This window comes from Heptranchias perlo, chromosome 32, assembly GCF_035084215.1.
Source record: "Heptranchias perlo isolate sHepPer1 chromosome 32, sHepPer1.hap1, whole genome shotgun sequence".
NCBI lineage: Eukaryota > Metazoa > Chordata > Chondrichthyes > Hexanchiformes > Hexanchidae > Heptranchias > Heptranchias perlo.
Genome location: NC_090356.1, coordinates 23,937,122 through 23,951,391, shown reverse-complemented (window position 1 = coordinate 23,951,391; position 14,270 = coordinate 23,937,122). Strand labels below are relative to the sequence as shown.

The window sequence follows — 14,270 nt, the reverse complement described above, 5'->3', positions numbered from 1 at the left end:
TGGTCAAAGTAGCATAATGTGTGGAAGCTCCAAAATGAATGGCAGGACATGGATTTGTGTCTGCAATTCACCATATAGGCAGTCTTCGATCCCATCCAAGGTATCAACAACAACTTGCATTTATATAGCACCTTTGATGTAGTAAAAACATCCCAAGGCACTTCAGACAAAATTTGACACCGAGCCACATAAAGAGATAATGGCCCAGAAATTACTCACCCGAGGATGGCGTTCGTCAATGGTGTCCTCTCAAACTGCCAGCGAAGACAGGGAGCAAGCTCGCGAACGCACACATGCACATTAAAACCAGGAAATCGCGAACTTGTTTCCATTGGTTCTCCAGCAGTTTGACAGTTCCGAATTAAAGGGCCACCTACGCTACAATCAATAAAATCATTAAACATTCGTAAACTTACCCATCTGCCCAGCTGGAACAAAGATACTTACGCCACCAAATGATATGCTGGAAAATACCAGCCCTACTCTACTTTTTAAAAGCGCGATGACTGTTAATGACTGCGAAACAACAAAAAATTAAATTTTAAAAATGTGGAATGTCATATTACTCTTATTTTAATATATTTTGATAATTAAAATAATTTTTAAAAATTAAAAACATTTTTTTTTACTTTTAACTTCTGTAAGTTTCATTACATTAAATCATTCGCTTGGCTATTTATAACAAGATATGATAAATTTTTATTTAAACTAACATACAGAAGTTTACTTTAAATAAATGATTTCTACTTGCCTGCTTGCGGGCGTGCCTTCTCTTCTTGACAGATTCTGTGGGCGAAGCTTCCATTGCCACAGTCTCTATCGGTTCCGAATGAACTTGCGCTGAAATCACAGCGCTGAACTTAAAAAAAAATTGAACAGGGGGCAAGTGGACGTCGGAGATCACGAGGTAAGTTCTTCGTAGTGTTAGTCCACAGGATGTGCGGATAGCCTTGCCACGCTGGTCAGAGCAAGTTCTGGTCCATTAGGACAGGCGACCAAAAGCTTGATCAAAGAAGTAGGTTTTAAGGAGCGACTTAAAGGAGGAGAGAGAGGTAGAGAAGCAAAGAGGTTTAGGGAATGAATTCCAGAGCTTAGGGTCTAGGCAGCTGAAGGCACGGCTGCCAACGGTGGAGCGATGAAGATCGAGGATGTGCAAGAGGCCAGAATTGGAGGAGGGCAGAGATCTTGGAGGGTTGTAGGGCTGGAGGAGGTTACAGAGATAGGCAAGAGCCGGGCATTTCTTGCACAGGAACAGGGGTAAATTGGAGCTAGAACTATTCTGTGCTACTCTCCAGCGCTACTCTCTAGCACCTCCTAGTGGACACATTGCAGAGTGGTGTTGGTAAAGGTAAGGAAATGGAAATAAAAACATGCATAACACAGGAAAAAAATAGCAATGGTTAAAATGGGGAGGGATACTAACCTGAAAACGAGGTTAGAATGTACACCAGGACTGCTATACACCCACTGCTGATAAAAGCCAGCAACATGTCGTTCTTAAATGTTCGTCTCACTTCATAGTCAAACAGGTCTGTTCCACCATACAGGACTTTCACTTTCCTGTAAAAGTAACGAACAAAGTGGGGACATTAATCAATACAAATGTATGGCTCCACATTCCCACAACGTTGATCACTACAAATATATTTAGCCGTATAGTCCCACCATTATTGATTCCTAACCACAGACATTTTAGAATATGCAATGCAATGTCACAGCTGACTATCGATGGCGCGTCAATCATAATATTTTACAGGAAACTAGATAAACACTTGAACAAAATTATAAAAATACGGGCAGAGATCAGCGAAATGGCACCAACACCAGCACAATGGGCTAAATGGCCTCCTTGTGTGCATACATTTCTACGAAAACAACAAACAGCATAAGTTGAGCCCAATAGTGTCCTGATGTGCTCTCCAGTTCAGTGCCATATTGCATTTCACAGAAGGTGTATGTTTGAAACTGGGGGAAGTGTTCCTCTGGGTTGCTGTGTCAACCAGTGAGATCACAAAATCATCAATTCAAATAAGTCTTCTAAATACCTTGCCCCCAGTTTTGAAACATGTATAGAGGATAGTGTCCTGTGTCTCTTGCTGGAGAGAAGGTAAATGGTGATGAAGTATATGGCAGCACCTATCCTATCCGGCCAACTACAGAAGGATACGTGGAAGTGGCCTGCCTCAAAAGGATGAGCAGTGAAAGAATGGAAATAATAAGTATTTAAAAAAAATTTTGCTGAATTTTGTCTGCCTTATAGTGATGGAGATAAGTCCTGGGGAACAGAACTTCTTTCATTTCTTTGGACATCCAGTGTTAGCATCAAGCACTCCCATGTTGGAAAGCATGGTTAAATGCATATTAAAGCATTTTCTGCTCAACCTCAACAATGTGCCTTTTCCCTCAGAAGATTGTGCCTTAAACTGAAATTTCCAATTTGCCACCCCACATGCATAAATAACTCGGGTTTAATTCCACTTCCAATTTAGGTTGAGACAGCTTGAAAGAAACAGGTAGAAGTCAGATCTAGGCAAATATCAGAACAAAAGGGTTCAGAATACCACCGTCAACACGAACTTTAAAGCAGAACAGTGTGCAGTGTGACTGAATACTAAACGGGACCTCAAATGCTAACCCCATGACTTTTCTTCAGAGGCTCTTGTAATCCGATAATCCTTTTCATATTGCGCAACAGATCAGCATTTTAATAGCTGCTTTTCTAAGGAGAGCTGGATAGTGTTCACAATCAAGGGGGACCCTGAGCACAAGTACAAAACAATCCTGCCTATTCACCACACTTCCTGTTGATTTTATTCGTTAGCAGATAATGGAGAGCAGAACAGCGTGAATCCGCCTTGGCATCCAGTTTGTTGACTAACTCTCCGAGTACCCGTGACTTTGCTCATGAATATTTGATACTGTGTGCAGAAACCGTGTCTCTTCTTTTTTTTAATTTTATGATCTTTGTGATCAGTGGCAGTCTCTGTCGCTGTGGGCTGAAGAAGCAGGAACGCAATTAGTGTCCAAGCATTAGAAACAGTCAGACAGAAAGAGAAAAGCTGCAAATGTGAAGTAAAAACCACAAATTGCTGGAAATATACAGTTGTTCTATCAGCATGTGAGAGGAGAAAAAGACAGGTTAACCCGACTTTGGATGAATTAACTCTACCTAGAATGTTAATCTGTCTTTTCTCTTTTCCATTCAATGATGAACCTGCTGTATATTTTCAGCAATTTCTGTTTCTATATTACACAGGGACAAGAAGATCGGGAGTCTGATGGGGTATAATTGTTGTGCAATAGTAGTGTGAAAACATGTTAATGCATTTGTTCGAAATTCCTCTGTCTGGTATGTTAACAAAAGGCATTAAGCCATTTAAAATAAGATAAATGGGTTAATATCTCAGTTATCAATGCAGACTGAGGACTTTCATATGAGCGCAGTATGGTCCCACAGTGAGGTTTCAGACCATGAATGTCACGTTAAGTACATTTGTTCTCCAAACGGGGAGGCTGTGCCACCAATTTTAACTTTGTGGAATTTATATCGTCGTTCGTCCTTCTATATCGAAGACGACAGCCGGAATATCGTCTCATTTTCTGCAGTGAGTTCTTTGATGACTGGTGAGACCTATTTTTGATGGGAATGAGCGTCCGCAGAGTGAACAGTGAATCCTGGATACACCAGGTTGGGGATCTTGATTATTCAGGTGAGACTTCCTAAGGCGGCGTTTACATTTAGCGACGTTTACGTGCGACAGGTCTCATAGTAGGAGGTGCCTTCATGGATGGTTTTGCACCATGCTTTCTTATGTTGAGTAAGTTGTTCCCACTTATGGATGTCTATTTTGCACTGTTTCAGAGTCGCTTTTAAGCAGCCTTTATACCTCTTTTGCTGACCACCACAAAATCACTTCCCAGTGGTCAATGCACCAGTCTTCCGGATTCATTCATCAGACATTCGCAACACGTGACCTGACAATCGGAACCATGCCTTCATGATCAGAGCATCCATGTTTGGCATATCAGCTTTTTTTTTAAGAACTTCAGTGTCTTCACATTCGACATATGGAAATGTCTGACAGGAAAAGAGCAGCTGTCCACCCAGCCTGTCCCGTACAGTCGTGATTTCCATATCCATTTCTACTCAGACCGACTTTTTCACTCATTAAGGACTGGTGGAAAATATATCTGAAGACGTTTAGGTATTTCACAGAAAAAGAACGAGACAGGCAGAGACAAACACAGATAAAAGTGACAACAACAGACAAATGGACAAGACAGAGAGCTGCTGACAGACAGAAACAAACAAATCTAATCAAGCTAGCAATCTGATCCCAGGAAGTGAGAAAAAACTCAATATGCACAGAATTTTTTCCAGCAGGCGTGGGATTAATTTAATAGACCAACATTTGCAGGAAATGTGAAAAGCAAATCTGTAATAATAAATGTTCTTTAACGGGTACATTAGATCAAAGGCATCAACAAAGCTCAGCGGGTGACAGGGAACACTGGTACATTCAGAACATGGGCGATAGCTAGATTATCCTTGGGTCACGAATGTGACCGGGGCAGGGGGGGAGATAGAGTTTCCTTTGAGATCCAGCCTAAAATCGGCAGAAAAATCAGATGATGCTTACCGCTGTCTCACCATCCTGACTGGGATTTCCCTCCCCCTGCCGCTGCCCTATCCTTCCCTGCCTGTCACATGCAATTGGTGGTGGGGAGGGGGAAACGTGTTACTGGGTCCTTTCCGCCTGTATTACTGCCGCTTTCCGGAGCTGCCATGGGGAAGGTGGCAGTAGGCCCTGAGAAGCAAAGGGTACCTGCCCTTGTAGCTGCCTCTTCTCCATTCACTCCAATGAGGCCTTTAGCGGGTCTTGGTTTCAGATCTTCAAGTACTTCTCACCCTTTTAGGTCCCTGTCTGTCATTGCACTGGCAGGCTCCATCTTACCTGCAAGATTCTTGCTGGGAGTCTGCCGCAAATAATTACTGAGCCCCATCCCAGGAAAATAGGTCGGGGATGAAGTGGGTAGAGAGCGATGGACGGTAGCTTCGCTCTGCAGGAACTCCACCCCAAAGAGGAGACCCCCTCCCAAAATGTCAGTGTAAATAGAAAACCCATTTCTACTCAGACCAACTTTTTCACTCATTAACGAATGGTGGAAAATATATAGGAAGACGTTTAGATATTTCAGAGAAAAAGAATGAGACAAGCAGAACCAAACACAGATGAAAGGAGTGACAACAACAGACAGATGGGCCAGATAGAGAGTTGCAGACAGACAGAAACAAACAAATAAACTCATTATTTCCATTTGTCTTTTTTTCAAAGGAGTGAAAACTGCAAGTGCTGGAAATCTGAAACAAAAACAGAAATTGCTGGAAATGCACAACAGATAAGTTATCATGTGCATGTGACATCCTTGCAATTAAATTTATACAAGGCTCATCTCATTGTGCAAAGAAAGATATTCCAAACTGTTCTTCCACAATGAATGTCACGGAATGATGGAACATGGGATTGTGATATGATTCAGTGCAGGTTAAGTTTCCCAACTCAACTGCGCAGTTGTGAGTCACTGTTGAGCAAGAAAGAAATAACTTGTATTTATATGTGCCTTTTGCGACCTCAGGACGTCCCAAAGTACTTTACAGCCAATGGAGTACTTTTAAAGTGTAGTCACTATTTAATGCAGGAAAAGCGGCAGGAATGAACCAAAGTCCCTTCCAGAGGGCGAGTTACTCTGGGCCAATCTCAGCAGCCATCTAAACAGCACAATTGCTAGAAGCTTCTCTCAATCTTCCCTTCCCCACCAACCTACAGACTGTTAAAATCCAAGCTTGGTGTCACTTAATCACTATCTAGGTTTCTCAATTAAAAAAAAAGTGCTGAAAGCTGCGTTAGCTACATGGTGGAATATACTTTGCTCCAGCCCTGGACCATTACAAAGCTGGAGCTCAGTGATGTACTAGTGACAGAAAAGCTTATATAACAAACTGATTGCTACTATCACCAGACTTGCTGCATTTGGTCCTTGTGCCATTCAGTTCTCTATTGTTGCGAGGGATTGCTACTGCTGCTCTTTCAGGCTACTGAGAGCTTCTGTACAATTACAGTTTTGACATGGATTCTGAGGCTTTGTTTCCATTTACATTAATATAGCGCCTTATCACATTTCCCAGAAACATCTCAAAGCACTTCACATGAAATGACCTGCTTCGAAGTGCAATGACTGCAGTGGAAGACATTGAAATATGTGATGAATAAGGTACAAGTTAAATAACATTCTGACTAGGAGCAAAAAAAAAGTGCAGCAAAGGCTGGGGTGGTAGAGAAATATGAGCAAATATGAGATCTAAAAGAGGCATATGAAAATTATAGATCGATAATACAGAAGAAAATTATGAAAAATGTAACAAGTACAAGATTAAAAAAGTGAAAAGACACCATGTTCAAAGACATGAACAGAAAGTGAAGTAGCAAGGGCTTTTATAAACATACTGATAGTAAAGGAATATTCAGAGAAGGGATGGGACCACTCAGAGGCGATGGAGGCCATCTTGTAATTGAGAGTGAAGGAATGACAATGATGCGAAATAAGAATTTTGTCTGCTTTTACAAAAAAAAATGTTGAAAATGCGACTGAGGATGAGATGGAAGAGCCACCACCGGAGATAAATACTCAAAAGAAAACTATTAAAAAAATGTTAATGGAACTGAAAGTTGAAAAATTACCAGCCCCAGATGGTAGGCATCCCAGAAAAGCACTGGATAGTTGGGACAGTGATAGCAGATGGCACAAATCATAATTTGTCCAACGGGAATTGTATCAAAGGACTGGGTGGTAGCAAAAAGTGAAAAACCAGGAAGTGACAGGCCAGTTAGTCTTACCTCAGTTGTGGGTAAGATTCGACGGTCTATAATAGGGAATGAAATTAATGAATACTTAGAAAGGGAATTGTACTTATAATTGAGAAGGAAAAGAATGCAGAGCTACGGGGAAAGAGCAAGGGGTGGGACTAATTGGATAGCTCTTTCAAAGAGCTGGCACAGGCATGATGGGCCGAATGGCCGCCTTCTGTGCTATAAGATTGTATGATTCTCTGAAAGGCATGGGGAAATCAGAGAAGTCAGCATGGATTTGTAAAGAGCAGATCATGCTTGACCAATTTAATTGAAAGTTTCAAGGAAATCATGAAGTGTAATATAGAAAGCTCTTATAGAAGATGCGGCATGTATGGATTCTCAGAAGATTTGATAAGGTGCCACATAAGAAACTTGTTGCAAAAATAATGGCACATGATATTTGAGGAAAGCAGTTACATGGATAGCGAGATGGCTCGTGGACAGAGAGTAGAGATAAATGGATATTTTCAGTTTGGTACAATGATAGGGTTTGCTCAGAGATCTGTGCTGGGACCTCTCGGTTTCCCTTTATCTACATAGTTTAGACATCGAGTTGTTGATGATATTAAATTGGGAGCTATGGCCAACTGCAGTTACAGAAGATGGAAGGAGGGCACAATGAGTTTAGTGGAGGGCAGCAGAGAGGTGGCAGATGCAATTCCCTGCAGAGAAATGCATGGTACATTTTAGGAAAAGAACAGTGAAAAGAAGCATATCCTAAACGGTAAGACTAAAGGTGGAAAAGACCATAAAAAGGCAAATGGGACACCAGCTATAAAAGCAAGAAAATGATGTTGAATTTGTACAAGACATTAATTAGGTCACAGTTGGAGATCTGGGTACCCAATTATAGAAAGAGTACATTGAAGATTCATTAGTCTACCAGAAATCTGCAGTAAAAATGATAAAGAAAGGCTTGAAAAATTGAGTCTTTTTTCAATGCAACAGGGAATCTAATAGAGGTTTTCAAAATGATGAAAGTTACATCGCGTTACATTGAAACTCCAGCACAGAAACAGGCCATTTGGCCCAATTGGTCCATGCCAGCTTTTATGTTCCACACAAGCCTCCTCCCTTCCTACTTCATCTGACCCTTTGAGCATACCCTTCTATTCCTTTCTCCCTCATGTGCTTATCTAGCTTCCCTTTAAATGCATCTATCCAATCGCCTCAACTACTCCTTGTGGTAGAGCATTCCACATTCTTACCACTCTTTTGGTAATAAAATTTCTCCTGAATTCCCTATTGGATTTATTAGCAACTATTTTATATTTATGACCTCTGGAAAGGTTCTGAGAGGGTAAATGTTGCAAGATTGCTTCCACTTGTTGACAAATTGGTAACAAAGGGGCATAAACTCAGGATTATCGCAGAGAACAAAGGAGGAAGATATAAGAATATTTTGCACAGAGGGTTATTAGAACATGGAATGCTTTCCTACAAATAGTTACTGAGTCAGGGACTAGACAGGGAAATGGGATTAAGGCACACAGCTCCAGTTGAGGAGATGGACTGGCATCAGTGAGGTGGGCTGAATGGCCTCCTTCTCTTTTATAATTTCTACGATTCTATGACTGCTGTTATGTAGGCAGCCAACTTGCACACAGCAATGAAATAAATGACCAGTTAATCTGCTTTTGGGGTGTTAGTTGAGGGCGAAGTTTTGGCCAGGATACTGGGAGGAGTCCCTGCTCCTCTTGGAATAGCGTTCCAGGAATTTCTATTATCCTCATGAAGCACTGAATCTGGCAGATGGGACTAATCTCAGCCAAAGGACAGCACCTCAGACAATGCAGCACTTCTGCAGTACTGCACTGTGTTAAAACTGGATAGCCCAGTGGTGAAGGATAGAATACTAGCACCTGGTCTTCAGTTACTTCCAATCCTTTATTCACATAATTTCCCCTTCACACACACACCACACCCTAGCTAAGCTCTCCTATAAAAAGGATATGAGAGTCCCCAATTGAGACCCACCAACTGAACACAATCAACACCAATTGATACAAATCATACAATTAACACGTTGGGGCTTGAACCCATGACCCTGTGATCTAGATGAAAGACTGCTACCACCTGAGCCAAGGTTGGAGCGATTTCACATTAAAAGATCGATAACTTGTTCTTCCGCCACCAACTGAATGAGGTAACAGCTTATGGTAAAACGATGGAAACGGACTGAACCATTGCTCATTGTGGCTTGGGATTTCTGCCTCCATTTTCATCAGATCTCAAAGGGCCAGTCTGGTGTTAAGCAGCTTGAGCAACACATCAAAACATTTCAGCGAGACATTGAGTTTTACGGCCGGAAGTACTCAGCAAAATATAAAGGAATATTACTTAAGCTGTTCAAAAAGAACGCTACCAATCTGAGTGTCACAGCTTATTAATTCCCTCGCAATTCTTTTCCCTTTAGTGTCTGGAGTTAAATCAGTCTGGAATCCATAGAGAGGAATTAATGGCAACAGCACCTCGTGATGTTAATTGGAGCTGACATCGGCAATGCTTTAATTCTTTTGTAAATACCTTCAAATCTTTGATCCAATATCCTTCAAGGCTTCAGATCTTTCTTTTGATCTGTGAGTTCTCTATTGATAATACTATTAGTAATGATGAGTCCATGCGATACCACTGCTCGTACAGCGTCAGGTGCAACACTGCCACCAATGGTTAACAAAGTAGGAAGATTCTTTCTGCAATTCTATTTCCTACTGAGATTTGGAAGTGGCCAATAGGTTGATTTCAAATAACAGCATCAAGTGGGAAAATGTAAACTTCTATTTTTCACCCATTAATTATCCTGTCATAAAAATTCAGGACAAAAATATTGGGGTTTATTTTAAAACCGAGTCAGGAAGGGGGCTGGGAGGGTCAATTTGAGGTCAGGAAACCCATTAGTACAGGTTTCCCAGACAGCCTTACGGTTTTGACATAAGGACGTCTTTTATCTTTTTTTGTTGGTTTCCGTTCGACTGATCGGCTGATTGACAGGCTGGTCTCAGTTGGATGGGAGACCAGCCAGGGAGAGGACGTCTTCAGGGAAGTCTGCAGGAAAGTCTTTGTTTTCAGGAAGCGTAAAACAGAAGGCCCGGGAATCCCAGCCCCCCAAGGGTTGAAATTGGGAATTAGTGAAAAATGGAGGCGCGAAGCCTCCTTGAAAGGTTTTAAGGCCCGACCCGCCTCCTGGAAGCGAGTTGATCGCCCGCCCCTCGCCCCGCCCCTGGAAATGGGCAGGTTGGAGACGGGGCTGAAATAGTGGCAATTTTCAATGCCCCCCGTCCCCAACCCACCCGTTTTTCACTTTTAAAATTGAGCCCATTGAGTTTAAGCAGAACGAGTTTTATAAGTACAGCACTAATGCTTTTGCTAGATGTTGCCACTCTCATTACTCCTGGTAATTCATGAGTTTTAGATGTGCCATATCTCATACTATGATTACCACTATCATATTTCCAACCCCCCATTTAGTTTGAACACATTCTGATATCTTCTTATACAAAGATTTTCACAATGTTTTTATATAGAGCCCTAATATACAGTAATACCAAACCCAAAGTAACTCTAACTGCATTGACTCTGATAAGACCCACTCAGGATGTTGGGCCAGTGATGGAAGCAGCACTTGTAGACTGGAACTGACAGTCCATTGTGAATTGAGCCACAGTCTTGCACCAACCAGTTCAAGTGGGTACACAATGCACCAGTATTAGATAGAATAACATTCTGCCCTCCACACGAGCAGTAGATTAAATCCCACACGCCCGCTCTGTTCCCATTTCCCTTTATCCCCCTATCTAACCTATTCTTAAAAGTTGACATGATTCTGCTTCAATCACTAACTACAGTAATACATTCTACAGGCCACAACTCTCCATGAAAAGTTTTCTCCTGCTCTCTATCCTAAGTTGCTTACATTTAATCTAATATCAATGTCCTCTTGTTTTAGACCCCTCATTCACTACAAATAGTCTGTTTCTATCCACTCTATCCTATTCCTTCATAATTGTAAACACCAATATCAAATCAGCCCATAATCTTCTCTGTTCTAATGAAAATAGCCCCAAGTTTTCAAGTCTCTGTATTTGTATTTCCTCATACCAGGCAGCATCTTATTGAATTTGTGCTGCACCCTCTCCATTGCCTCAACGTCCTTCCTATAGGGCACCACTCAACATACACAGCCACGTAGTTGACCTGTGACCCGGTATGTGCATGTCTGCAAATGTGCACTAGTGCTCCGAGTCTCAGAGCAAACTCCGCGTGGAGCCAACACAACCTGGTCGAAGGAACTGAGGGAACATTGGTCAATCACCTCATTAGCAGGTTAACATACCTCAGGGCCTTTCGTCCCCATCTCCATTCAGCTATTCCCGAGAATCTTTGAGACAGCTTGAGGAATGCTGAAACTATGGTACAGTAATGCTTAAATATAACAGTAGACAGCAGACAGAGGGATCCGCGGTACAGCAACCGAAGAGGAAAGAGTCAAACTGGACTCCTCCGGAGGGTCGCTGCCCTCAGCTGGACATGTTTGCTCAAGCTGTCAGGAAATGCATCAATGCCAGATTCATCAGCCGCACTCAGAAGACAGTCCAGAATGTCACCCAAGCACAACGCAACGCCATCAACGCTCTCAAGACCAACCGCAACATCGTCATCAAACCAGCGGACAAAGGAGGAGCCATAGTCATACAGAACAGAACGGACTATTGCAAAGAAGCATACCGACAACTGGACAACCAGGAACACTACAGACGGTTACCCGCAGACCCGACCAAAGAACACACCCACCAGCTCAACAAACTGATCAAGACCTTCGATCCAGACCTTCAAAGCATCCTACGCACTCTCATCCCACATACTCCCCGCGTGGGAGACTTCTACTGCCTCCCAAAGATACACAAAGCCAACACACCGGGACGTCCTATCGTATCAGGCAACGGAACCCTGTGTGAGAACCTCTCTGGATACATCGAGGGCATCCTGAAACCCATTGTACAGGGAACCCCCAGCTTCTGTCGCGACACTACAGACTTCCTACAAAAACTCAGTACCCACGGACCAGTTGAACCAAGAACACTTCTCACCACGATGGACATCTCGGCACTCTACACCAGTATCCCCCACGATGACGGCATCGCTGCGACAGCATCAATACTCAACACCAACAACAGCCAATCTCCGGACGCCATCCTACAACTCATCCGCTTCATCCTGGATCACAATGTCTTCACCTTCGATAACCAGTTCTTTACCCAAACACACGGAACAGCCATGGGGACCAAATTCGCACCCCAATACGCCAACATTTTCATGCACAAGTTCGAGCAGGACTTCTTCACTGCACAAGACCTCCAACCAACACTATACACCAGATACATCGACGACATTTTCTTTCTATGGACCCACGGCGAAGAATCACTGAAGAGACTACACGATAACATCAACAAGTTCCATCCCACCATCAAGCTCACCATGGACTACTCCTCAGAATCAGTTTCTTTCTTGGACACACGAATCTCCATCAAAGACGGGCACCTCAGCACCTCACTCTACTGCAAGCCCACGGACAACCTCACGATGCTCCACTTTTCCAGCTTCCACCCTAACCACGTCAAAGAGGCCATCCCCTATGGACAGGCCCTGCGAATACACAGGGTCTGCTCAGACGAGGAGGAATGCGATGGACACCTACAGACGCTGAAAGATGCCCTAGTAAGAACGGGATATGACGCTCGACTCATCGATCGACAGTTCCGACGGGCCACAGCAAAAAATCGCATAGACCTCCTCAGGAGACTAACACGGGACGCAACCAACAGAGTACCCTTTGTCATCCAGTACTTCCCCGGAGCGGAGAAACTACGCCATGTTCTCCGCAGCCTTCAACATGTCATCAATGACGACGAACACCTCGCTATGGCCATCCCCACACCTCCACTACTCGCCTTTAAACAGCCACCCAACCTCAAACAGACCATCGTTCGCAGCAAATTACCTAGCTTTCAAGAGAACAGCATCCACGACACCACACAACCCTGCCGCGGTAACCTCTGCAAGACATGCCAGATCATCGACACAGATACCACCATCACACGAGAGGACACCACCCACCAGGTGCATGGTTCATACTCCTGTGACTCGGCCAACGTTGTCTACCTCATACGTTGCAGGAAAGGATGCCCCAAAGCATGGTACATTGGCGAGACCATGCAGACACTGCGACAACGGATGAACGGACACCGCGCAACAATCGCCAAACAGGAGGGTTCCCTCCCAGTCGGGGAACACTTCAGCAGTCATGGACATTCAGCCACCGACCTTCGGGTAAGCGTTCTCCAAGGCGGCCTTCGAGACATTCAACAACGCAAAATCGTCGAGCAGAAATTGATAGCCAAGTTCCGCACCCATGAGGACGGCCTCAACCGGGATCTTGGGTTCATGTCACGCTACACGTTACCCCACCAGCGAACAAATGTTATCTGTTTTTAATATATCGGGTCAGTTGCTGTCTTTTCTATGTTTCTACCTCTCTATCTCTGTTTTTTTTTGTTTGTTGTTTTTTTTGGTGATTTGTATATCCTGAGACCTGGCAGGTAACACCTGTCTGTCTGCACACTGATTGCCTTGGCAACGGGCAGTTGAAAAAACTGTCTGTAATCACCAAGCATTGTTCTGTGAATTATAAATGCGACTTCATTTCGAGGATTTCATTTCCACATCGTTCACCTGAGGAAGGAGGTAGCCTCCGAAAGCTTGTGAATTTAAAATAAAATTGCTGGACTATAACTTGGTGTTGTAAAATTGTTTCTAAATATAAACCAATAGGATGAAGTACATATTGATTTGTGTGTCTTACTTAAATCCAGGAAAGATTTGCTTAAAAATACAAATGATTCCAAAAAAAGTTGCAAGTGTTTTGAAAATTTGCAAGTGCATTATATAATTCAAATGGAAAGAGTGTGGTAACGTTATGGTCACGCTGGATGGAGATATGCGATGAGGAGCAGTGAGTGCATTATGATCTATGTACTACTTAATGGGCTAATTGGTCACTGATGAAGGTATGGTGTGGCCCCCCCCCCCTCCCCGCCAAAGTGGGATATCGATCATATCCCACAGATTGTCGCTAACATGTTCCATCACATGACGGGTGAATAATTCAAAATTTATGTCCAGCTCTTAAACATTTTGATGAAATATAAATCGACACCCCTTGCAAAATAAAACAGCTGAAACGAAATGTCACACCTTACTGACTGTAAAAATGACACCTTTCAAGTATTTCTATCGTCTGATGGGCTGCAGGGCAATCAAGGAGATCACAAGGGTTCGGGCTACTGAAAATTTACGTGATTA

General features: G+C 43.0%; 1 protein-coding gene across 1 annotated transcript in view; it reads right to left on the bottom strand.

Annotated features, from left to right (window-relative positions):
• disp3 (dispatched RND transporter family member 3) overlaps positions 1-14,270 on the bottom strand; it is a 382,438-nt gene that overhangs the window by 134,121 nt on the left and 234,047 nt on the right. Inside the window, exon 6 of the mRNA XM_067970641.1 lies at positions 1,424-1,560. Within this exon, the coding sequence (XP_067826742.1) occupies positions 1,424-1,560 (137 nt within the window). The remainder of the gene's footprint in view (positions 1-1,423; positions 1,561-14,270) is intronic.